The 27,197-nt window shown below is 33.3% G+C and overlaps 3 protein-coding genes across 3 annotated transcripts; 2 read left to right on the top strand and 1 right to left on the bottom strand.

The window, feature by feature from the left end:
• Positions 1-852: 852 nt before the first annotated feature.
• On the bottom strand, positions 853-3,862 carry LOC149482550 (ribosomal RNA-processing protein 8). Its single transcript, XM_089704245.1, has 5 exons — positions 3,671-3,862; positions 2,892-3,570; positions 2,008-2,182; positions 1,484-1,720; positions 853-1,077 (listed from the first exon to the last, which is right to left on the bottom strand). Exons 1-5 carry the CDS (start codon positions 3,737-3,739, stop codon positions 867-869), a joined length of 1,371 nt encoding a protein of 456 aa, XP_089560371.1. The 5' UTR covers positions 3,740-3,862; the 3' UTR covers positions 853-866.
• Positions 3,863-4,794: 932 nt separating this feature from the next.
• Positions 4,795-27,078, top strand: LOC149482551 (beta-1,4-glucuronyltransferase 1-like). Its single transcript, XM_089704349.1, has 4 exons — positions 4,795-4,891; positions 5,230-6,146; positions 6,698-6,854; positions 26,253-27,078. The coding sequence occupies exons 1-4, from the start codon at positions 4,838-4,840 to the stop codon at positions 26,472-26,474; spliced, it is 1,350 nt and encodes a 449-aa protein (XP_089560475.1). The 5' UTR covers positions 4,795-4,837; the 3' UTR covers positions 26,475-27,078.
• On the top strand, positions 17,462-25,513 carry LOC149482552 (uncharacterized). The gene is made up of 7 exons (XM_089704355.1): positions 17,462-17,949; positions 18,372-18,526; positions 18,918-19,006; positions 20,871-21,120; positions 22,724-22,873; positions 24,954-25,229; positions 25,342-25,513. Exons 1-6 carry the CDS (start codon positions 17,904-17,906, stop codon positions 25,098-25,100), a joined length of 837 nt encoding a protein of 278 aa, XP_089560481.1. The 5' UTR covers positions 17,462-17,903; the 3' UTR covers positions 25,101-25,229; positions 25,342-25,513.
• Positions 27,079-27,197: the final 119 nt, after the last annotated feature.

Here is a 27,197-nt window from a genome sequence, read left to right on the forward strand (position 1 = left end):
CACTCTATTCATAAAATATTTCCTTATCTTACAAATTTTGTGTATAGATGTGTAGAGAATCAATTAAATAAATCAAATTGAATCAAATTATGTAAGTAGGTCATAATGCTCACAAATAACAATTTATATTTTCATACATGGAATATTTATAAATTGGTTCCAGTTGTCTTTGAATTTATAAAAAATAACATAATTTACTTTTTCAATAGTAAGAAACTGAATGAATGAACTGAACTAAAACAAATTTTGGCTTTGTTATCCAAAGAATGAAAGTGATGAAACCATTTCAATTAAAAATAGCCTCTAGTTCTTTTTGGTAGGCAAGTGATCACATCATCACAGGCATCTTTGCGTATATTGTATAAATAACTAGCGGTCCGCCCCGGCTTCGCCCGTGGTACATATGAAAAATAGATGTTGGCCGATTCTCAGACTTACCCGATATGCACAGAAAATTTCATGAGAATCGGTCCACCCGTTTCGGAGGAGTATGCAGACTAACATTGTGACACGAGAATTTTATATATAAGATTATATTAGCTGTGCTCCGCGGTTTTACCCACGTGGCTCCGCTCCTGCTGGTTTTAGCGTGATAATAATAATTATATAGCCTTCCTCGATGAATGGGCTATCTAACACCGAAATAATTTTTCAAATCGGACCAGTAGTTCCTGAGATTAGCGCGTTCCAACAAACAAACAAACTCTTCATCTTTATAATATTAGTATAGCTGATATTTCATAAAAAGACGCCTCATCTGGTTATCAGATCGGTGAAGGTCGATCTTAATTCGGATCTCGTACTAAAAAGGTAACTAATTGAACTAAATTAAAATAAAAAGCAAACATATCAAACAATCAATTTATTCATCGCTTCTTATAGAAACAGGGTTTCAACGACAAAAATGGCAATTTGTTCTTCTTCGGCGGCTCATTGACTTTCGTGAACTCCATGAAATAAAACACATTATTGCTTTTATCCAAATTTTTCAGTGAAAAACCCATCCTTTGAACATCGTTTATGAATTTGTCTACATCGTCGAAACGGCTCTCTACTTCTGCTATTAATAGATGCCCGCTGAAATATGCATTTTTATTTACATTATCTCTATTTTATAAACGCGATGGTGAGTAATCAGGACATAATACAAATTACTCGACTTAACAATATTTAAATTTAGCAGGGAAGTTTTTTATATGCTACAGGGCTTTTTATTATTTCAGGCTGCGAATAGAATTTCGGGAACAGTTAAACTGCTTTATAGTACATCCAGTACATGAAAATAATGTTACAAAATTGTAGAATACAATAACTGGGTCATAACACGTTATAATCTATGAATTTCTATACATGTAATGTCATATAGTATTTAGTTATTACAATCATCATTAGGTATTTAAATTGCAACATTAATTACAAAGCAACCAAACATATGTCACTGTTTAATAACTTAACACAACAATTTTCCCTCCAAAAAACTTACCCTTTCTTCAAAACGCGATTAGCTTCCACGATAAACTGAGTCAACTCCGTCCCCATGAGCGCCAAGCAATAAACAGCTACATTCATTGAACTGGTCAATAGTGGAGTATGGGCAATATCACATACTTCAACATTTGGGTTAAACGCCACTAAGTCGAATGATCTAACTTTTTGTGGCACTCGTCGAGAAAGGATACCTTCTCCACACCCCATGTCAACTATTAGATGGGATTTCGGCCTGAAAACGAATTTTTATTAAAAATCGATTGATCCAACTAAGAATAGGATGGAATCAATAATAGTCTAAGATAAACGATAATAATTTTTGTATTTGGTAGAGTCCGAAAAATTATAATGTCATTGAAAAAAAATCGAAGTAAATCGTATTTTTCAAGAAACAATTGACACATAAACATTACCATTAATTGGCTTGCACTTAGGTGGGGTACAGAGCGGGGTGGAGCGAAAGATCAAAGGATCGATAACATTTTTTGGCACATTTAACTATTACAAAAATAAACTTACATTTTCAATATCCTTTTAACGATAACGTCAAGGGGTTTTACGGGCCACTTCTTCACCTGCTGCTGGTAGCCTTCATGGTATGTTTGGAATGCATTGGGGTCCTCCTCGAATAGCTTTTTGGCATCGAAACCAGATGATGTATAGAGCTTCTCATTTAAATACCTAAATTGTGCAGCTATACGGAAGAAAAAATACAGATTCTTCATTATAATTACGATTTTTGTACGGTGTCCTTCAGACTACTGTTAGTTTTTTATCCTACTAATATTATAAATGCGAAAGTATGTGTGTGTGTGTTACTCTTTCACGCAAATACTACTAAACCGATTACAATGAAATTTAGCACACATATAGAGGGTAACTTGGATTAACACATCCCACGGGAACGGGAACTATGCGGGTTTTCCTTTGAAAACGCGGGCGAAGCCGCGGGCTGAAATCTAGTGTTTAATAAAATTTTTAGTCAATATGGGCAAAGTTGTGACTTATTGTCTAAACTGTTTCTACTAATATTTATTTATTCTTTATTGCTCCGTGAATAAAACTTAATCTAAGAATACATTTAAACAATTGGCGGTTTTATAGCTATGCGATTTCTTTCAGACAACAAGATGTATGGAGAGAATATTGTAAGTAGAAAAATGAATTTTTGTAGCAATAAAGTTCAATAACTACAGGACTAGCTTTTAGTTATGTCAGCTCTTATGTAAGCTTTTAGGTAATCTATAACGAAGGTTCTTATGGACAGAAAACATGAAAACGGGGCAGTGAGGTAGAACAATGTCTTTTACAAGCTAGTACAATATAATTATAAGTGGCTAGGAAGTAAATATTATGTAGATTGTAGATTAACGTCTTATGCTAATAACTAAATTACACATTACCTTTAAGTCGCTGCAGCATTCGTTCTCTCAAATTGTTACCGTTAACTTTTACTGTACTTCTAAGATTTTGTTTTTGTAAAACATTTCTTAACAGTTGTTTTTTACGTTCCTCTTTTAAAAGTGGCTTTTCCTCTATGAATGTTTCTTCCACAGCTTTTTCTTCTTCATGTTTTCTTTTTTTTAATTTCTGTTTTTTAGCATTAATAATGGCTTCATCAAGTTTGTCAGTATCAAAAGTCTCCATTTCGAGGCTTTCATTTAAGTCAGGTTTTTTATCATTGAAGTTACTTTCATGAGGTCTTTTTTTTCCTACAACTTTTGTTTCTGAACACTTTTCACTTTGTTTATTTACTACTAGTTTCTTAGGTTTTGTTTCTATGTTTTTTATAATATTATTACTTTTAGCATCACTCTGTTTATTTTCTAATTTCTTGTGTTCTGTGTCTATCGTTTTGACAATATTCTTACTTTTAGGTATGTCTTTCATTGTGGAAGACTTATTTTTCAATAAATTCTTTTCCTTAACAATACCATTGGATATAATAGGTGGTTTCTTAACCTTTTTATTTTTCTGTGGATGCGCAATTCTATTGGGTTTTTTAACTTCATTGATATTCTTTTCACTATTTTCTTTTTTAATTATGTCATTATTATTATTAATCGGCTTGGGCCTGTTTTTCTAAAAATAAAACGTTCATTTCACACATTAGCTACTGTTACTTTAAAAATAAAAATTTGTAGACTATGAAAAATATTTATTGGACAAACTTAAGACTTACTTTTATTTCTTTTAAAAAGTCCAAATTTGAAGCCGGGACGCTAGCCTCCCATTCCGGTACTTTAAACATTTTGGTTATTATAACTTAAATATTAATACATAATTCACGATAGAATTAAATAATTCATAGCGTGTTTACAAATCAAAAACATGTGAGCGTAATTTTGATTTTTGATTTTTGACGTATGGCATTGTATCAACACTGACAGTGACAGTTCATCACAGAGCTCGTCACAGACTAATAAGTTTACTAATAAAAAAAAAAAAATTACTCTATGTTATGTGTGTAATTCGAAATTTAAACACTTATAACCACCATTTCTTTTAATTTTGAAATTAAAAGAAATGGTGGGAATTTATTACCAAAAAAGTGAAAATAATCCGAGTTATCACAAGGTATGTATAAATTAACTTCCATGTATTATATCCGCCTCTCTTGTTTTCGCTCTCATAAATAAAATTGACAAACGTAAAATTAATAACACTTAGATTTTTTATGTGGTCATGAATATGAATATTCGCTCTAAAGATATCAATTATTAACATTTTGCTGAAATTAAATGAATATTTATATAAAGAGTACACACTACGCATGTCCAATTTTAGCACATGCGCTTATCAGAGTATCCAGCCCAGCTGTGTATCTATTTAAACAATATTGAACTGTGCAAAATAATATTCAAATAAAAGCTTCATAAAATATTTACGTATTGAAATGAAGTAAAAAAATGACACAGAGGAGGATTTCATGTTATTCTACCCATTTATAGCAACCACTGTTAAGTTCAATGATTAATAACAAAATATAAATTTATTTAATAGATAAAAATAAAATAAAATTAATAAACGAAGGATAAAAAGGTAAATAATAAAGCTGCATATTTATTATTATATATTTATGTTGTAAGTGCAATCACTATTGCTATATCGATATATCAAAAAAATTATTAGTTTTGTGTTAACCTGTAGGTATGAAATTGCACATATTAAATATTTAAGTGCAATTTAATGGCACTTTACCTTTTCTATTAGAAATTGCATCGACGTGATAAAATGAAGGTCTTTATTTTATAGCAAAACATTTATTATTATATTTGTATGTATATTTACAGAACACACTATTATGTCAAAAGCATGCAAGTATCAACGGTGATGTCAGCCTGAAATAATGCGTTTTAACGGATTGCAAAGACCAATGGCGAAGATAAGAAGGGACAAAATTGTAAGTACCTACTTGCTAAAAAACTGCACCCTGGGCCAAAAATTTAAATTTGGAATAAGTTATAAGACATGGTTATCGTCGTAATAAGTTATAAGACATCGTTTGACTTTTACACAGACTACCTATAATTATTATAAAATCATTATTTTTTTTTATGATGAAAGAAAACATACTTATAATAACATTATAGGTAATATTAAAAATATTTCCCATTATATAAATAACATTTATATTAATTAAGTTTTTTCTACAACCACTTTTTAATAGCCAATAATACTTAAGATTAAATTATAGCGTTGTATTGAAAACTGAACGTATTTTATTATTTTGAATTTCAGTGGCGATGGCGGTTACAGTGGAGTCTCGTCACTCTAGCGGCGGTCGCTCTCGTCATCTACAATGCAGCCGCTAACATGTGGCTCTTGCGACCAGCGTCTTGTCCTACACCCAGTACCATACCACCTGCTATAGTTGAAGCGACTTGCGAACCATGTCTTGAAACAGCCTCAAACACCGCCATAGACGATGACCCAATTTCTCGTATAGACTTAAATCTGGGAAGATGGGACGGGTCTCGGTCCTTCAAACTATTCGATTACGTCGCAGTCGGCGACATGTATGTCGAAGCTTCCGCGAATAGACAAGTCTGTTTGGCCACGCAGAGTTCTATCGAAAGACTGCATGAGCTTTTAAGGATCGCTGCACACTGGTCCGGACCGATATCTGTAGCGGTATTTGTAGCTGGAGACGAATTGAGGCTTTTACGTGCATTCGCAATGTGGTTGTTTAGATGTCAGCCAGAATTGTATTCAAGGATAGCGATGCACGCAGCTATGCCGATCGCTAAGCCTGGTGTGCAGGGTACACTGCCAGTTTGGGCGAAAAATTGCGACGCACAGCCTTTACCCGTGGGGGAAAGACGGGCAGAGACTGTAGCTTGGAGATCGAGGCATCCATACCCCCAGAATCATTTAAGAAACCTAGCTAGAAAGAATTGTCACTCTGCCTATACATTTTTGGTCGATATTGACATAGTGCCGTCGAAAGGAATGGCAGAGGAGCTTGATAAATTTTTATTAAATACTCCCAAATGTTCGCTATGTGCGTATGTGGTGCCGACATATGAGTTGGACAAACGTGTAGCGACATTTCCTCCCAATAAAAAGGAACTGCTGCGGCTGTCGAAGAGCAAATTAGCGATACCGTTTCATAGAAAAGTGTTTATTTATAATCAGTACGCTTCCAATTTTACAAGGTTAGTGAATAACGCAAGCAAATTCAGCTTACGTGTTAATATCGCGTGCGAGTTATCGTAAATGAAATAAATGTCAGCAGAGAAATATTCTAGAATTAACTCTTTAGCTATTCGTTGAAGGGCTTTGAATCGATTGTTGGATTTGGATAAGAATTAACTATAATTTTGGCTCTAGAGAAATTCAACACTGCTTTTTGAAAACTTCGTTTATTAATACAAAATATTATCACAGATAATATTATTTTGCTGATTTTATTTGCGCTTTAGTTCGTTTTTTTTTCGCGAATTTGAACTCTGAACTCTTAGACGTAAACATATGAACTTCCTTAAGTGAAAACTAAGATTTTATAATTATTCGATAGTTTAGGAAGTTTTAACCATTAATAAAAAGAAAAGTTCATATTCTGATAGTATTCTAATGCCGTAAAATTTCCAAGATTATTTCTTTTTTGCGTTGATAGCATAAATGCACGCGCACGTAATAAATAATTAGTCGTAATTATTTTGCTCTTTTTACCAAAAGTTCGTATTAACAAGCCATTATATTCTAGATGGGAATCAACAGGCGGGAACGAAAGCCTGGAGACGCACATCAGCCATAACGTAACCAACTTCGAACTCCTGTACGAGCCCTTCTACGTGGCCCCAGATACTGTTCCACCTCATGATGAGAGGTTCCTGGGGTATGGGTTCACGAGGAACACGCAGGTATGGCTTTTGATGTTAGGGAAAATGTTCAATTATGATATCGATTCGCAATTTGCATAGTACATACTTAATTTAATTGTATTTATTTATGTTATCGGCATTCGTCACTACTACACAACTACATTTTAATATAAATTTGACAATATATTTTATGGTTAAAGTAATTAGTATTATAATTCGAAATTGATCAGTGCGATAGTTGAAAATGGGCATGCAATACTCTTTAGACTTTACTAAAGGATGCCAATCTTTACTTGCGCGTGTTATCGTGAATTTCACGAGAGTGTATGATTCAACAGATTGTGTTTGTTATGTGTTTATATGCCGCTATAAATCATTACCTAACGACGAACTGAAAAATACATTATGAAGATTTTTATTGCAAATCACTTTTTTTATAGCAATTCGTCTCTACACATTTTTGGTACAAATTTAATTGGAATAATATTAAATTTTTTACACGTGTGTAATTACTTTTAATTGTTATCTCTGATGGATAGTAAAAAGCAGTGTTTCAGTATAATTCAAAGGTCGACATAACATCAAACAAATGACGATTTCATATGCAGCAATGCAGCGGTAAACACTGCCGGAGCCCGGAACTCATGTCACGTTAAATTATATATTACATCTTCTGAACATCTTTATGCAATAAAAGCGTGTCGTATAGAGGTGATCTTCCAGTTAATCAGACATTAATACATTTAATCTAAATAACTGCATGTCTGGAATTAGGTCGGGCTAGGGTTGTCATTCAAAATAATTAGTGTTATACTGCTAAATACTAGAAATTCTAACATCGTTTATTAGAAACAAGTTGACCCGCGTACTTTATTTGCTCTCAAAAGGAACATTTTTTTCCTATTTTTGCAAAAATGATGGTCTGCTTCTATGGTTGGTAAGCGTGAAGTTTTATAGAGATATTTTATATCCTCGATACAAGTAATATCCAACACAAATATAATAATTGTTCAGATTACGCCAGTAAACAATTTTTTCTAATAGTAAGCGCTTTATTTTAATTTAGGTAGTATCTAATTAGATCTGTAAGTTATTTTACAATGCGTACCTAAGTAGGTAATATCGACGTATGTTATTGATTTTTGATATTTCTGAATCAAATGCCTCTTTTTTACGCAGGTGAAAAACAATCGTATATTTTATCAAAACTATCTAAGTAAGCCGGAAATTATATTCAACTCAAAAATGCCATACTTTGTCAATTTGGCATGCAAACCCATGCCAATCGTGCTTGATAAAAAATTAACAAAACACATCCATTGCCAACAATGGTGTATATTTTAGGTTGAAGATAAAAGGGGGAGAGGGGGGACTGGCGCTTGTTATTTGCCGCCAAAGAACAATGTTATTTATTTAATATCTATTTCTGATATTGTGCTGTTGCCATCCCTAGCTCTGGCACGTAGGAGGTGTATTGGCAATTTGCCAACAGCGACCTATTTCATTGTTACTTCGGATCTGATATAAGCGCTGGAACACTGGACATAGACTTTTCCTGTCACATCCCATATACATATAAGAACCTCCTGTGTAATACGGTTAACAAGAGGAACTCGCAAACCAGTACCCTAAATTCAGCGGCGGCCTTAGGGGGTGGCGAACGGGGCAACCGCCCGGGGCCTCGCTCTTGCAGGGGCCTCGCGCAACAACCCACCCAAGCAAATTTAAAAAAATGAAAATGTGTGCGTGTACTGAGTATGTTCATGCGTGTGTATGAAGGAAACGACGATATTATCTCGGTGCTGAAATACTGAATACATAATAGAAAACAAATTAACTGAAGTTTACACCACTATCGAAATAGTCCTGAGAATTATTGCCACCACACCTGTGACAGTTGCGTCTGCTCACTGCTGTAAGGAGTTTTTTGAGGCTTAAAATTATTAAAACATATTTGAGGAATTCAATGACACAAGATCGGCTTTCAGCCCTTGCTATTCTTTCAATCGAAAATGACGTAGCTCATTCGTTGGTTAAAGATTTTAGCCTTAGGAAAAGCCGCAAACATCAATTTTAAAATTTATCATCTCTGTATTTGTTAATTTGGTAAATCTTTCTATGTATAAATCCATACTAATATTATAAATGCGAAAGTAACTCTGTCTGTCTGTTACTCAATCACGCCTAAACTACTGAACCAATTTTCATGAAATTTGGTATGGAGATATTTTGATACCCGAGAAAGGACATAGGCTACTTTTTATTGCGAAATATGTACCACGGGCGAAGCCGGGGCGGACCGCTAGTATATAAATATTTTAAAACTCAAATTTTATTCATTTGTATAACTTTATCATTTCTCCTCAAACATGACAAATACCTAAACCAAACAACCAGACCTACATTCGCATCACATACATTTCACGAAGAGCAAAGGGCCTCGCAAAGGGCCTGCCGCCCGGAGCCTCGCAATGGGTAAGGCCGCCGCTGCCTAAATTCTTAACTATAGTCTATATTCTAAACAAGCTTTCATATTAGCACCTTCCTTAAACAATTTATAGTTAAAAAATACTAATCAGAAAATAAAAATGTCCGAGGTGTCACATGTGGGTCACCGTGGGGACACCCGATTGGAACGAATTTCCTTTCCTTTTCAAATACATGCACCTACATATTACAGGAGTTACATGAATGATATACATAAGTGATTAGCGAAGGAATGCACTTACTCCTTAGCCAGCGTACCGCGCGATAAGGAACTTCGTTTCAAAAAAAAAGAGAAAATAATAAAAATTATGTACCTACGTATCTACCTAAAGTATCTAAAGTAAAGTATCTACTTTAAAATAAAAAAAAAAAACAGTTCCTGCTTTTAAAATTCGTTCATTCCTGACTTTTGTACCTACAGACTAATGCTGCATTATGTATCGTTATAGCTTCTTAAATGTTTAAAAATTACGTACATTGCTATAAAAATAATCCCACTACTATTATAAATATGAAAATTTATGAGTTGTTTTATTAATCACACAGTTATGCGAAAAGTTTGTCGTATAGTTCGTATTAAATATCGCCTTATGACTTGGATTAACGGATTGGATACTTTTTATCAAGGTTCAATCCGGGCAGAGTATTATAGGTAGTACAATAAACAAACGACTAGTAGTATTTAGTAGGTAGACATTTTTTTTTCCTGTGAAGCAGGGCCGAGTTATACCTACGTCTGTCTCCCGGTGAACTTCCTGCAACAATAACTCAAACATATTATTATTATATTGTAAAAAGTTATGGTCAAAATTATGGTTATGGTTAAGGTTGGGATAAACATAGGTACTACGTAGACGGAATCGCGGGCAGAATCCCTATTAATATTATATGGTAGAGTCTTTAAATTTGTGAAATTAATATATTTTAGTCAGATGTTTATTATTCTTTCACGCAAAACAAGCAGATAGGATTATTAAAAAATTTAAAAGGGAGACGAGGAATAATAGGTTACTTTTTTCTTCAGTAATAGTATAAATTCCGACATGCCTACACATTTCTGCACTCAGGATATTGCTATACAATAATGAGCAAGTTTCGAAGGATACGACTGACGTACGAGCTGTAAAGCTGTTTCAATAATAGTTTATTGTGACGCTGCGCACCGGCATCCGCTATTCGCATGTTTAATGGCCCATTGCTTGCTATCCGCGACTTCGCCATTTTGAATTTATAATGACGCCATAACTTTTGATAATGGGATGTTTGAAGATAGGTATGGTGAATAATGTTTATGGAAGGGTGTATGTTTTTTCAATACCTAAGTTATTTTTTCTATAACATATAGGTACTTAATTAAAAATTTCTATTTGTAAAAGATGCCATATTGCTCTAAAGTTTACACGATTAAAATAATCGCAAGTTTAGAGTTTGGGTGTATGTCGTAGGTCTTTCGTAGGTAGATATATCTTTGCAAATGAAAAAAGTGCACAATATTATTAAGGAAATAAAAGAGTTAAGAAATTTAAATTTTAACTATTAAATTCAAATCTAACCGTTATTTATGCAAAAATCAAATGAGGGAAAGTAGAAATTTAGTAGACCTTAAATGTAATGTTACTAATTACTATTCACTCCATAAAATATCGAAAAGCAGCAGTTAAAAAGATCATGATCATGTACAGGAAGAGTAAACATTCGGCTTCAGTACATTTTTTACTTCTTGTGTAAATAACGAGTAACTTCATGTTTTCTCGCCTGCCCTTTCAGGTAGAAACTGCTTCTCGAACCCGTGGTAAATGGTCAATTTATGTTATGACAAAAGTGCTTCTATAAGAAGTCTACTTGAATAAAATGTGTGGAGTTTTTTTGATTTGAATACGTTTTAACTTTTAATATTAATTTATAATGACTTATAATACGAAATAATCGAAATACAAAAGCTTAATTCGTTCAATTTTTTGCTCTTAATTGCCACAAACATCTTTGCAACAACAAAATATCAAATTAAAAGTACCAGGAAGTAGGATTAATCAATAGATAACAGCTACAAAAAGTGGAACAAATCGATCAGTTTTATCAGCGTTTTATTGCTACAACTGTTGGAACTATGAACGCAACAGAATTTACAACCCACTAGAGTTACAAAAAAGAGATTGGGATCGTATCATCGTAATAAATAACATGGCTTTTTGTCCAGCGCCGGCGAGTAATTGCTCACGCCGAAATTTATAGATGGCGCTACTGGGTTATTGAATACGATTAATGAGTTTTCGCCGTTTCAAATACATTGGATACCGGATTATAGCTTATAGGAAGGTAGGCGTAGTCTTTGTGCAGTACGGAGGTGTCTTTTTGTTAAGGAGAGATTTGGTAGGTAGGTAGCTAGTTCAATGCCTGTGAACAAATGTAGGTATAAAATAAAGTCACATTAGTGACTCATACTTTGATCGATTGTTTGAAATTATAGCAGACTAGCTGTGCCCCGCGGTTTCACCCGCATAGCTCCGGTCTTGTTGGTTGAATTCATACCTAGATTCACATTACAATTATTAAAACAAATGCATATACCTACATAACGAAGAAGAGCCAACTATGCTTTTAGAGCTGGCGTTCAGCACCGATGACTAATAGTAATTATTGTACGTATAATTACCCAATGTTTTACACTGGCGCCCATTCTAAGGGCCGTAAGTGATGTAACACGCTGTATGTCGTGGAGTAGAGCCAAACAGAACCATTTGGCAGACAACTGCACAAATCTATCGCTCCCACCGCTTTGCCGTGACGTTAGCTCACAATTTGTGAAAGCTAATAAATTTGATGAGTCAGTCGTGTGGGGTTAAGGGATGTTATGCGTGTTAAGTAATACGAAATAAGATTTGTGAGAAGAAATGGCAGTGAAATTGTGTCAACTTTAATACAGAACATCGTGTTCTGGGTAGACGTGTATAGCTAAACGCGGATGCAAACGTGATAAAGAAAAATATGTGAAACATGAGAAATATATCACACAAATTTACGTGCAACTTAAAAAAAGAACGTGTGCGTCGAGCACACATGTCAGAAGTGACCCTATAGGTAATAACAAAGTAATAACTGCTGGTTTCATAGCGTCATGTTAAATGGCATCATCTTCACGAATACGTCAAACTAAATCCTAGTTCACGGCCAAACATATCAAATGCAGTAAATACACATATAGAAGTATAATCTCAAAACTTCAACAAATGTTCTATCGTAGGTAATAATAGATCAATATTGCATACAATATTGTGTAAATATTGCGTTCCCGAGCGTGTGTTTTGATTCCGAACTTCTTATTAATGAAGGAATGAAATGAACATTAGAATTCTTGTAACGTCCGTCCGTATCGTGGTATAAAAGTAAAATGTCGGAGTGGGCCACGCTCGCTTGTCCACGTTCAAAATAGTGTGACTATTTCGGGAACGCGCTGTAACCCGACACTCGCGGGATAGGAGTGCAAAACATTTGAATAATTATTGTGTGAAAATTTATTTATTAGTTATCAAAACCTGTGTAAATGTTATTCATATACTTACAGTGGGTCGTATTTTGGAAGCGTGTATTTAAGATTTTATTCAGACTTTTTTTTCTACATAACTATTATGATATTATTGGTACACATAATTAGGTAAAGTTCTTGGGTTTATCGTGAACAGACAGACAGACGCGGCGGACTTTGTTAAAAATATTATGTAGTGATGATGTACCTAGTAGGTTAGGTAGCGTAGATGCATGTTCCATTCTTAAAATATTGCTATGTTTGCAGATTCTCGAAATTCGATATTTTCATACGGAAATCTTTGAAGTGGTCATTTAGGTAAATAAATTAGTTAATTAAATTTAAGCACGAAAGACTATGAATTTTCCTACGCTTTAATACATAAACAAACACCCGAGGTAGCCGTATAAATGAAAATACAATGTATCCAAAGTTTTGCTACTTTAACAGAGTCCAATAAAAACGAATAAACTGCCTTATAATTTGGTTGTAAAGTCTTGTATTCCCATAACTTTAATTTAAACTTTATTCGCGGAGTACCCATTGTACTGTAAAATTACTACACCCCAAGAATACTAATTTTATCTCTCAAGTTTATAAATGAAAGAACGATAAAAGTTTTCCACCCCTATTAAATATTTCGATAACAGGGAAGAATTTCGTAGAATATGCCTCTTATTTATTACTTTTCTTCCAGATCATATCTATACAATACTAATATGATAAATATGAATGTCTGTTTGTTTGTATAGACTAAAGTTTGTGAAAAATAATGTGTTGGGCATGATAGATATATCTAGTGAAATATCTACTGAAAAAATGTATGGAAATATCAAATAATTTCAAATGGAGTAAAGTATGAGAAAAAGTCAAAATTAAGTTTACGATTAGAGTACTTATCGAGTTTTGCTACTATTATGTATTCTGTGGTATCGAATTAAATCTTTAGAAATATTAATTCTCTCGATTTAATACATCAATTGTATTTTAAAATGGACAAGAAAATTAGAAATTAATTTGATGTAACATGTCTGGCTTTGAATAGTTATTTCACAGCACGACTGATTATTGAGTAAATTAAATCTTTTGAAATTTCTCTATTGTTGCATTCAGATGTATTTTCTATTCTTTCTCATTGTACTTTCCGTATTATAAAACAGCAAATTGTTATATAATGGAATATTTGCATTGGGTGCAATGTTTAGCCATTCCTTAGGTGCAATGGTGCGGTCTAAAACCACAATTATGGTTAACAATAAAAACATTTTCTTGCGCATTTGTAATGTGATACTTTACAATAGTTTGTAGGTTGTAAGTTTAATATACTTAGAGCCCGGGTACATTACACCCAACATTATATTAATGTAAGAAAATATTGTACTTAGGAAATTAAACAACAATGCACGTAATAATAAAACATATTATTTCGATAATGCAAACAAAATCATGTTTAACATACATCAAATGACACAATTCAAAAGTGATCAAAATAATAAAGCAACCAAATTCATAGGTTAAGCCACTTTAATTTTAATACGAAATAATGATAGAGTTATTAATGAGAAATTCGCAATTACGCTACAATGTCATTGGAACAAATAAGATTAATTTGCAGTCGACACTGCAAACTAAACTTCGACCAATAACAGAGATTGTTAAGTGATAAGCGGTAGCGGAAATATTAAATTTAAGTTTGTAAAGCTTTTATTGTATGAAAAGATACCTACGTTAAAAGCATGCAAGCAATTAGTTATCATGTGCCAAATAGGACCCATCTCGTAACTAAGAGCTTATGGTGGCATTGCACTTCATTTTTCAATAGTTTGCAAAACATTGTATTTGTTGAAATAATGTATTTTTGATAAACATAGAAGTGGGACTATTTTTATAATCACTAAACTGAAAATAATTTCACAGTCGAAAGCTATCATCCCTTCTTTTCCATTACTTTTTAACCAGTTCAAACTTGGCTAGAGCGGTAAGAAATATTTATAATGTTCCTTTTTTTGTTTGTAAGTGGGGAAATCTTGCATAGATACCCACGGCCTCCGGGGAAGAGGCCGTGGGTGATGTCGGATTTCTACCGACCAAAACTCCACTGTGTTCCGTCAACCCGCATCAACGACAGGGCCACGGGTATAGGTAGAATTCGTCCGTGACCCTATCTGCGGTAGCCCGTCGCCGGGCCCAAACAAGCTAAGACCCTGCCAGCTCTACCCTCATGGGGCGGCCGCGGCGTGAGCGGAACACGTCTCACGCCGCCTCATCGCACCACACAATGGACTAAATCCCCGCTCCATCGCCCGGCGCCACTCGTCAAGGAGGCTGGTTGCGGCCGCGTAAACTAAAATATTATTATCCGCTTTCCTCTAGTAGTGTAGACCCCAGCGTCACGGTCCACCGGCAGGAGCCAGGTGAAGGCCGATGAATCATCAGCATCAATAATCGATATGCGTACAATCAATTTCCAACAATTTAATATCCACCTGCGAGCGCAGACGGATTGACTTTTTCACACGAAAATTTTCATTTCAACGTGCATATTTCATGCTGCAATCTGTTAAATAAAATATACCCGTGGAAACAAACGACGGTAAACTATTCAACTGTATATATTTGCATTTACAGTGCGTTTTAAATAACTCGCGAAGAACATTTTCGTATTTGAGATTTTGGATTTGCGTGTTTTTGTTACAAACTACGAGTAGTTTCTGGCGGTTTCTTGCGCGATATTTAAATAAAGATGAATGTATCTTCTAGTGTTGTTTATGTATTTATTTTTACTGTGAATTTATTTTATTATAATAAATTGGACAGTTCTTTATTATGTAGAATTTTATAAAAAATATCATTTTAAATTAGAGGCTTAATAAAATCGGAAAATCTTAAATTTCATACGCAATTTTTATATCTATGCTAAATATTTAATTGGGCTATTAGAATATTACAAACTGTTTTCATAACAGTTCAGATAAAAATACGAATAAAAATTTAATGTTTCTAACAAAAAAATCAATTAGCTAATAATCACCTTCAACTACATAAATTTTACGAAATATTTAAGGTAAAACAATTGAACAAAAAATGTAATAATCTAATTATAATCTAAATACCAATATTTCTTTGAAATATAACCTGTTGAAAATGGCAACGCTTTTCAAATAATAAATGACGTTATATTTTTATAACAATTTTTAATGATAAGTTCTTGGAAACAGATTTTAAAAGGAAAACAATAATAGAGCAAGCTAATTAATTATCCTATATTGAACAATATTTTTGAATGTTTTTGTTCTGTAATTCGATTGAATTTACTTTTAAAAATAGAACACAATAATGATAATAAATCAGTTATGATATTTTCATTTTTTTATGTTTATTTAGCACACAATAAATGATTTCTGACAATTTTATAATATTTGTTTAGTAAATTATAATATTATGTTCCAAAATGGAATTAATTTTGGGATAAACCAAAATAAAACATCACACACATAAAACTGCTTTACTTAATCTTCAAATGTAATTATAATAAATCATACAATTATAAGTAACCGAATACACACAAAATAATATTAGGTAGGTACCGACATTGTAAGGAAGCTACATCGGAAAATTAAATGTCCCATGAAAATACGCCTCCACAGAAAACCTGATAGAAATACCGTTATATTAGTGTAATCGGGTCGTTTATATTTTTACGATACACCCGCCGCCCGCCCAGACTCCGTGCCACGGCTATTTTAAACACGTGTGATTACGTCATCACTGTGACGTCATAATGCACATTGTTTATTGAACAGCTGATGTAAATTATTGGCGGGAATACAAAATCGAACATTCTTTGCATATTGTTTAGTTGATGATGTAAACTCAATCTTAAACTCAAATAAACATCTCTTTAGAAGTGCTTTACAATATTAATCATGTAGAATATTTGAGAAGTAATGTACATATTAGTAAGGATTTATTGTATTAAAATAAAACTTCCACGTGCCTCTTGATTTTTACTCAAAATATTGTACAAGAAAATCAATGAATTGTTGGCATAATTTTACTTTGAACCGCTCAATCCATTGCGTAGGTTATTTTTAAACAGCAAGCTTTAAGGTTGAGCACGAATTCGTTTTAGATCACATTGTTGGAGTTACTTCATCGTTAAACCAATATTATGGCGTTTGTTCAGTTTTTATAATCTACTTTGTAAATTATATATTGATCTATGATTTGAAACTACCAGCCTTATTAGTGGTGGTTTAAAAAATGACTATGCATAAACACTTGTAAAAGTTATAAGTGTCAAGTTTGAGGAGCTTCTTTCAAATGTTACAGAATCTGTATCAATATGGTATACTTACATCCTGATCATCCAGTTTAGTTCAATATCATTTGCATAGCTAAGTTAATTTTACCCGAGTTAATATTATGCATGCAAGCTTTTTAATAAAAGTTTTTTTATCTACAAAAATGGCTCTACTAAGAGCTCTTCATATTAATATCATAATTAAATATGTATTACCATTTGAGTGTAATAATTGACAAGACGTACTTCATTTATATGTATGTTTTGCTCTCAAAGCACCTCTGTGCTCGAACTCGCTAATCTCAAGATTTTCGACTTGAATTATTTTTTTGTACGTTATTACTGGACGACCGAGGATTTTGGCTATGTAACTTTACGCTAGAACCAATACGATTGATACGTCTATGAACATATTATCAAATATGGGAAATTGATAAATATTAATTGTTCCAAATAAAGAATTGTTGATTGAATTTCTTTTGAGAGCAGACGAAGTCATGCGGGTACCTAATGCCTACATATATACTTTCTTGTTATATAAGTAGGAAGTGATATTATTTCCTTGATCCAGTTTATTTCCCTTTCCATAACAAAAATAATTCATGGACGATAGAGGACGTATTATAAATCCTAGTTAAGTGGAAGTTTGGTGAGTTTTTTCACCGGATTGGTAACAAAAGGTCGCGGCCAGTTCAAGCGGTTGCAGTTGGGCAACCGTGGTCTGGCCTGAGACCTAGAGAGTGCAGTGTTCAAGTGATAATTGGTCCGGTCTATCATGCGGTTGACAGTTTTGGCTGTTCTGTGCCTCGCGAGCGCAGTTGGTGAGTGACTTTTTGTGGCTTTTGGATATGTGTGCACAGCCTTATTTATGTTTGGCTACAATGTATAAGGCGTAAAGAATGTGTATGAAATTATAGAGATTGCATGGGTAAAATGTAAGAGTGGCTTATTAGTAACAGAGAAATTATATCATGGAGGTTAATCATTGTACGAAAACAAATTATTAATTAGTGATTAGTTACAAACATTAAAGAAACAAAATAAATACACATAATATATATTATGCGGAATTCCCTACTTCTTTTTTACTAAGTCATAATTAAATAGGTAACATGTGATAAAATTGTTGCTTTTGAAAAATTGCTTATAAATATTTGTTTATTTTAATGAAACCGCTTATCCTTATGTTGAAAATTTCAAGACACATGAACTTACAAAATACTAAGTTTAATGCCATTTGTAGATCTGCAAGAAGCGACAGAAGGCGAGTGCTGCAATGATGAACAGGTCCCAGAACTTGACCTGTCCCAACATCTGGAGCTGGAGGCTGTGTGTCCAGAACTCAATGGTCAGATTATTGGAGGAAGAGCTAGCTCTATTAATAGACATCCCTATCAGGTAAGGGCTAGGTGTTTTAGTCGTCTAGGAATTAGTTGGTTTTTAGTTTTAGTATTTTTTGAGTGTAATTAATGAGTTATGAAGATGGAAAAGAAATATGAATATTTTTTTTTAGAAAAAATCATTGAAATATGTACGTAAAATTAATCAATTCATAAAATGTTTCAAATATTTCTTTAAAGCAATTGAAAAATACAGTATTCTTTCGGATTATACATACTCAAGAACGCATAATATTGCTGTATCTAAAACATTTTTTATTTTTATTGCGGAAAGATTAAAATATACAATCTAATAAATTCTCCACATTATGTGTGCATAAACAAAAACTTTACCACCACGTTATTTAATTTACGTAGTTCGAGAATGTGTAAAAACAAAATGTTTCCAGGTGTCGATGATATTAAATGGGAACTCGTTCTGCGGCGGTTTTATCATAAGCCCCAACTACGTGTTAACTGCTGCACACTGCGTTCAAAAGTGAGTGTTATTTTATGTTAGTGTTACGTTTATTATTATCTGTGGTGTTGTTACTATGAGAGTTTGTGTGTGTGTGAGTAGCTTGAGATATAGTTAAATTATGTTAAAATTAGATATAATATTGAGTGCAAACGACGCGGACGTTATTTTGACGAAAGTATTAATGGAATACTGAAAATAAATATCATAGCAACATGACGTATGCTCTAATCGGCCCTAGCATATCATAATTTCTTTCTCGTTAAAACATACATTTCAATACAATAATAACAAATAAATACAATCCAATACAAAAATCCAATTCAAAACGTTAGTTAAATAGAGATTAGCTTGTTCAAATAAACTCACGCTTAACATTAAGTATGAAGTCTGGACTCTTTGTAGGAGTATTTTTACAGGCCTGCTTTACTGCTATATTGTTGTTAAATATTCATTAATACTGAGGCATCGCTATGAATTTTTATCTCTAGTTTAATTGTCTGTTTACAGCGTTGGCACGAGCGCAACTTTAGAATAACGTAATGGTTAATTTGAACTCTCGCGTTATTTTTAAGAGTTTTTGATGAGATTTTAATGTAACTCGGTACTAGGAAGATATCAGATTACCGTTTTGAATTTCTCCTTTTTAATGATGTGTATCAAGGGCTCGTTTTTATTATGTATGCTATTAGATTTTCTGTATGCAAAAATACAATTCTTAGAAAAGGAAATGAATACTCTCCATTAGTTATATTAATTTTTTTAAAGGTTTTTGAGTCAAAATTCTTCACTGTTTTAATATCTAGGTGTAAAATATGTCTATGTTTATATAAATAGCGACGATTCAGGTCTTAGGTATAACTACTATAATATGATCAAATTGCAGTGGCTTCGCATTTCATCTTTCATCATTTTAACGCATTTCACCACACTAAATGGAGATTTTAATTCCACATCAAACTATTAACATAGCAATGTCCTATTAAATGGAACACAGAAAGCATTTCCACTAGCGCGCACCTTTACAAGCGTGCCACTCGACGTTTCTCGCTCGACCCGGCTCATTTATGCCGACGCATTATCGAATACAATTCAGAGAAACCCGCGCATTGTGTAAACATAATTTTTTCATAGCGTTTAAAATTTATTTATAAGAAGTTGGCGACGTCTTTGACACATTAACCCAGATACGGAACAAAGGACGTAAAACTAAAAAGAGTTAGCGCCGCGCCTCTAGTTATTTTTTCATAAAATTGCACTTTTATGAGCGTGCAAAGTGTAAAAGCATTGTTGCTATTAGGATAATATAAAATTATATTTATTGCGCTTCACGTTTACGTTGGAACGTACTTTAAGTTTGTGATATAAACTGGGTTATTTCGAAGAAGTTTCATGCTTTTAAAATCTAAATGTTAAAGTGAACGATTTTCTTAGAATTAGCTGAACTTATAGAATTGTTTGAACGTTTGAAACAAATTAGAATATAATATATATGAACTGACTTTTTAATGACTGAATGGAGATGATAGGAAGTAGTTTGTACAGTTTATTTCTCTGTGAATACTCCATTGGTGTGTCTTTGCAATAATATTACGCTCTCGTTTATTTATATTAGATTTCTGTAAGGTTACAAAACTCTTTGAAGACAGCTAATTTGATTTACTTTGGTTGTTCTCGGCAAAAATATGACGATTAAAAACTTCTTTTAAAAGCAATAGTAAAGTTTAAGGTTTAATAAGTTCATAGGTATGACAGAAAAGTGTATCATTGGTATCACCTTGGTATCACCTTATTTATTATTCAATCGTTCTGAGTTATAGTTAACTAGTTAGTTCTCAGTTGTAACTTTTTCAATTAGGTTCTTGTAAATTTTTTTTTCTACCAGCGTCCAACCCTCCCGCGTTCGTCTCCGCGTCGGCAGCACACGCCGCGACTCCGGGGGTCGTATCGTCCCCGTAGCAAACATAACCGTTCACCCGCAGTACGGTAACCCGCGGTTTGACAACGACATCGCAGCGCTGAGACTGGCTCAGCCGCTGACGTTCAGCAACGCAGTACAAGCTATACAACTGCCAAGGCGGGGTCAGGCTGTCCCGTTGGTTAGACTTACTGTAACGGGATGGGGGTTGACAGCTGTAAGTATTTAGTATTTAAGAAGTACAGGTAGCATCTTCAAGGAAGCTTGTCACAAGAGAAAGTTCATGCAGATGCTATAGATAACACAATTTTTAGTTTACAGTGCATACGAATTCAAAGCCGCCATAAAGATTGATGCTACGTGTATCCTTAAAACACTGGCAAAGCACATCTGTTGATAGTGTTTATGAGTGGTCACCAGAACATTAGGTGCTCTATTGCTTGCTATGCCCATAAAATATTAAGAAAAAATACTTAATATTTACTGATTATTCATAGAAATCTCATCCCTACACGTTTTGAAGATAGCTTTCATAAACATAAACAGTGATTAAGTTATACAGCTTGAAAAATAATTTAACTTCATGAAAAATATTTCATTTTTACAGTCGAATAATTAAAGGCAAATTTTAGAAGTTTCATTAGGCAATTAAAACACAATTAAAATTGCCAAACAATAAAAGAAGTGCAAACAATTTCTAAACTAAATTAAAATTAGTAATTAGATACTCAATCTAGATTTTATAACTGGCTCAATTAGTTAAGGGTTGCTAAACATAAAACCTAGACTGGATTGGCCCAGAAAAAGCTAGCATCAAAATAGATAGAACATTTCCATTAACTGGGTCAGCACGATTTAAAAGTACTTGCGAAACTTTAAGAGCTACAGTACAATTTTGAAGTAGAGTAAGTACAAAATATTTTTACTCAATTCGATATAATATATTGGATTTAAAGCGTGAAATTCAATCCTACCAATATCTTCTATTAAACGTCGAACAAATTTGAAACTTTATTTTAAATTTTAAAATGAAGCAGTTATAGAAAATTTATCAGTTTTGAGTTTTCTGCAATCAATTTAATTAAGTGGATATCTATATTACACGAATTATATTTATGTTATCAGTATTTGTTTATGCGTTATCGTTATTTCATAGGGAAAATTTTCTCTATAAGCATGTTTCTTAATTCTTCCTACCTTAAATTCAAAGCCTATATTCACCTAGAACTTTCTAAAATGATACAAATGAAGTATACTTCACAACAATATCTTATCTTGCCTAAAGATACCTTGTATTATTCGAATAGAAGAATAAAAATTTTGCAAATAACCCAAATCTAAGTTCTTCTAGGAACTTAGATTTCAGACTTTTACAGATGTCCGTCAATGTTATTATTAGAAGGTGTAAATGCCAATACAACATCCGACCTTTAAAAGCAGCACTCCGCAAAAACGATTTGACGTCAAAATGTGATGGCATAATAATTTAAATATCGTGAAAGCGAAGTAGGCAATGAAGAAAAATGTGCTTAATTCACATTTCGACATAGTACTATTTTCGTAGAGCTAATAACCTATCTACACCTTTTTATTTATAACTAGCTTCCGCCCGCGGCTTCGCCCGCGTGGTGTTTTGATAACCTTTTATCCTATAGCCTATGTTCTTTCTCAGGGTCTAAAGATTGTCTGCGCCAAATTTCATCAAAATCGGTTGAGACTTGAGAGGTTTAAGCGGGAAAGGGTAACAACAGACAGAGTTACTTTCGCATTTATAATATTAGTAGGGATTGTGGACAATCTACAAGAACAATTTCTTCCAGCCCCGCGGCCAAAGGATACCCCGCATAATGATGGAAGCCAACGTGCCCGTGGTGCCGCATTGGCTCTGCCAACTCTCGTATGGAGACGCTCTTACCAACAATATGTTTTGTGGCGGACACTTCTTGATTGGTGGCGTGTCTTCTTGTCAGGTTTGTAGTGAACAATAGATGTGGTATTAAAGCTTTCTAATAGACATGATGATTTAATTTGTAAAAAAATTTTGCACGCCATTTAAAATCGCAGTTGTTAGACTAAATATTGTATATAACCTTTAAAATTACCATATACGAGCAAATAAACATATTTGATTTGATTTGACAACATTTAACTAACGAACTATATATATTAGAAGTTTAAAAGTTAATGTCATGTTGTGCGTTGGCCAAGTTGTGTTGCGAGCCAAATGTCGCATAGTGGAAACGCGGCTTCAATATAATAATTAATCTATACTAATATTATGAAGCTGAAGAGTTTGTTTGTTTCAACGCGCTAATCTCAGGAACTACTGGTCCGATTTGAAAAATTCTTTCGGTATTAGATAGCCCATTTATCGAGGAAGGCTATAGGCTATATATCATCACGCCAAGACCAACAGGAGCGGAGCAATGCGGGTGAGACCGCGGAGCACAGCTAGTGGTAGATATTTGTTGAGCAACAGCTGATCTACATTGTTGATGATTGTGTACAAGATTATACGATTTGATTTATGAAGAGTCAGGTCACTAGTATAATAGTCAATTGCAGTAAAAATTTTGTCATTTTTATAGCTACTATAAAAAGTTATATGTAAAAGTAAAATATTTATATGCACGAATGAGCAGGGTACTTCAAATTAGCCGCTGATGGGGTCACGGAAGAATTCTACCATACCCGTGGCCCCGTCGTTGATGCGGCTTGACGGAACACAGTGGGGTTTTGGTCGGTAGGAATCCGACATAACCCACGGCCCCTTCCCCGGAGGCCGTGGGTATCTATGAAAGATTTCCCCACTTAAAAAAAAAAATGTGAGCCGTCATGGGACGCCTGGCAGATGTGAAACATCGTTCGGTTTACAAGTGAGCCTATAGATGTGTATAGCGTGGCGACCCGTCGCCATGGCAAGCGTCGCCACGTCAACAATTCGGTTTACAAGTGAGCCTATAGATGTTTCACATCAAAAAAAGGGTACTTCAAATTATTGAAATATCATTTAAAGCATCGAATATTTAAGTAGACAAAGCTGGAAATTCTGATAATTTATATGTTAGATACAATACAATAGTGAATTGTGAAGACCGTACTCCTATTGTTATTTTCTCTAATTTATTGAACTAAAATTACTGAACTGAAATAGAAATTCAAGAGAAAAATTAAGTAATCTATTCTTTGGAGATACAAGTGAAAAAGTAATAGCAATATAATGTGACTATTTTATTTATTTATTTAGTTGGTGAAAACAGACGGAATGAAGCGTATTTTTAGCGCGTTGGATGTCGCCTGTATTGGAGTGGTATTTTTATCGCGACCTAATTGCGTTTGTTAGGGATAAATGCTTTATTCAATAATATTAAAAAAATGAATGAGATTTAAATTCATCCTGTTGCTGGGCAAAATATTTTTAATTAATATTGATTAAAATGAATTAAATTTTGTTTTATAATATGCCTACCTACATAATCAAGTATTATAATCATGATAAACTAGCTTTCCGCCCGCGGCTTCGCCCGCGCAGTCAAAGAAAACCCGCATAGTTCCCGTTCCCGTGGGATTTCCGGGATTGCGTCATTTTCCCGGGATAAAAAGTAGCCTATGTCCGTTCTCGGGTATCAAAATATCTCCATACCAAATTTCATGAAAATTGGTTAAGTAGTTTAGGCGTGATTGAGTAACAGACAGACAGACAGAGTTACTTTCGCATTTATAATATTAGTATGGATTGGTTATTGGTATTAGAGTTCACATAATGTGTGTTTGGAAAAGTAGTTATTATGGCAAAAAATGTAGAATGTAATGTAGAATTCTGAATCCTGAGCTAGTTAAATTGTTTGTTTTATATTTTTTTAATATGTATTAGTCATCAACAAGTTGTTAGTGTTACTTGTTAGCCATACTACTGCCAACAAATCACTATTTTTATTCCTATTTCCAAAACTAATACTTGACTGACCTATTCAACTTGGTTGGCTTATACTTCAACGCCAATTGACTGACCTATACAATTTGATCGGTTAATACCCGCCTTCTTTCTAGGGCGATTCCGGTGGGCCAGCAGTATTCCGTGGCACGGCATTTGGCGTTGTATCCTTTGCTAGAGGATGTGCCTTACCGCTCTCACCCACTGTTTTCACTAATATCGCCGCTTTGAGAGACTGGGTGACGCAGACTACTGGAGTTTAATTCTACTAGAATAATAAGATTTTTTATAAGTCATTTTCTACCAAATTTAGGACAAATTTGTTCGGCTGTTTTTACGTGAATGAAAAATTTGACAGTTCCTTTTCATGAATGAATATTTGGATTTATTAGGTTGGCAGGATTGTTGCATATACATACTTACTTGGATTTTTTAAATATAAAATGTCAAAGTTATTTATATTTTTTATATTGTAATCATAAGGTTTAACCATTCCATTTTCAGTGTACCTTTTGTAATAAGAAAAATTGGGTTCTAGAAACATCTAGAAGTATTTAGATGAAATGGGTAAATGGGATTTTTGCTATATAAATAAGAGTTACATTTTGTAACGAAGCTGATTTCACATCGGAATGTCTGTGATAAAAATAGAGCATGTTTGCCGAACTCATTTATGTTGACTGTTTTATTTATTTTGTGTATTGTAAATAAATTTGTTACTTTTTTCTAAATGTGTTTTCTTTATTGCGTATCTACATCCTGAATAAAGATTAAATAAACAAATTGGTGACTTTTGCTTTTCTTTGCCTGTCTATAAATTAAGTAATGTGATTTGAAATACATAGGTCTTAAAACAAATGAAATATGTACCCAAAATCTTAATTTTATGAAATAATTAAAATATTGCATTGACGATAAGAAAATGCCTACTTTCGAATCAAAACAATTATAGATTATAGAATTATAATGTTCAGAGTTGGCAAAGATGATTCCAGATTTGTTATTTATATATATGTATTTTATAAAATAAAAGATATTTCTTTTTGAAAACATTTCTCAGAATGAGTACAATACCAGCTAACATTTTTTGTAGATTTCCATTGACTTCATTCCAAACACAAACAACACGAAACGGAAAACTACAGAAATAAAACGTCATGTTGTCAGTTTGTTAACTGTTGAAGAATTTATGTCTATTATATGTAATATTTATAAAAATAATTTATTTTTTTATGAAAACAAAGTCAAAGTTAATATTTTTTTAAATAATTTAAACGTAAATTGGTTATTCTTTATTACGTTCATATTCCATGATGATAACTGGTGCATATTTATTTAATTATTTTTTGCTCATAATTTTAAAATTATTTTTACTTCATATCCTTTCATTCTTACCAACGCCTTCCATTTCACAGGTATACGAAATGTTCCTAATCGGATACCAGTTCAAAGTCCTGTCACCCATATTCACAATCCACTGGGGCTTACAATTGCGACGCAACCGCCCTCTATGGCGGGAAAAACAGAACGAAAAAAACAGAAAACACTTCGAGGCCTTCAAGCGAGAACTGTTCGCTAGATACAGGAAGGATCCCCTGCATTTACTGCGAAAGAGTGTCCAAGCGAAGAAAACATAGGCCTCGCAAGGCCGTGCGAGTGTAGCCGGCCTTATTTGGACAATTTTTATACTGTTCAGAATCTTCTGACACTCAGTGTCCATGAATTCAGTGAAAATTAGAACTGTGACCACACGTTCACATTTATCGGGACTGTTTTAAATGTTTTTCGTGCCAGTGCTTTTGTGATGCAAAATGTGATCAAGTGATTGTAAAAAAGTGAAATTTATTAAAAAATAGGACTAAGTAAAACAAGGTAAATAGACAATTTGTGTTATGTATTAAGAGATTGTTATAGGTTATTGTTTAATTAATGTTTATTGTATAGTTTATATAATTTTATTCATGTTTAGATCATGCTTTGTTTAAACATCGCATATAAGTACCTATGATTTTGTAACTAATGTGTTTGTGGCATTAGGCTATAAACAGTAATATTATTATCATAGGATTCGGAAAAATGGACTTTTTCAAATATACCTAATTGAGATATTCACTATCAATAAAATTAAATAATGCAAGCTTTTCGTCTCGTTAAACGTTTCATACTATCCTTATCACGAGCTTATTTTGTTGTCACTACGGGTTTTTAAGCCAAGTTACCTATCGTTCACGGTTCTAAAATAAAATAAAATTAATATTCCTTGCAGTATATTTTTCACAATTCCTAAAAAAAATGAAAATCTTGTCGATAAAACGTAAAATAAGCAGCGATATTCACATTTTTCGGATTTATCATACGAG

The sequence above is a fragment of the Colias philodice genome, chromosome 15 (genome assembly GCF_061535455.1).
Source record: "Colias philodice isolate Cphi_HAF_F1 chromosome 15, ilColPhil1 Martin Lab GWU primary, whole genome shotgun sequence".
Taxonomy (NCBI): domain Eukaryota; kingdom Metazoa; phylum Arthropoda; class Insecta; order Lepidoptera; family Pieridae; genus Colias; species Colias philodice.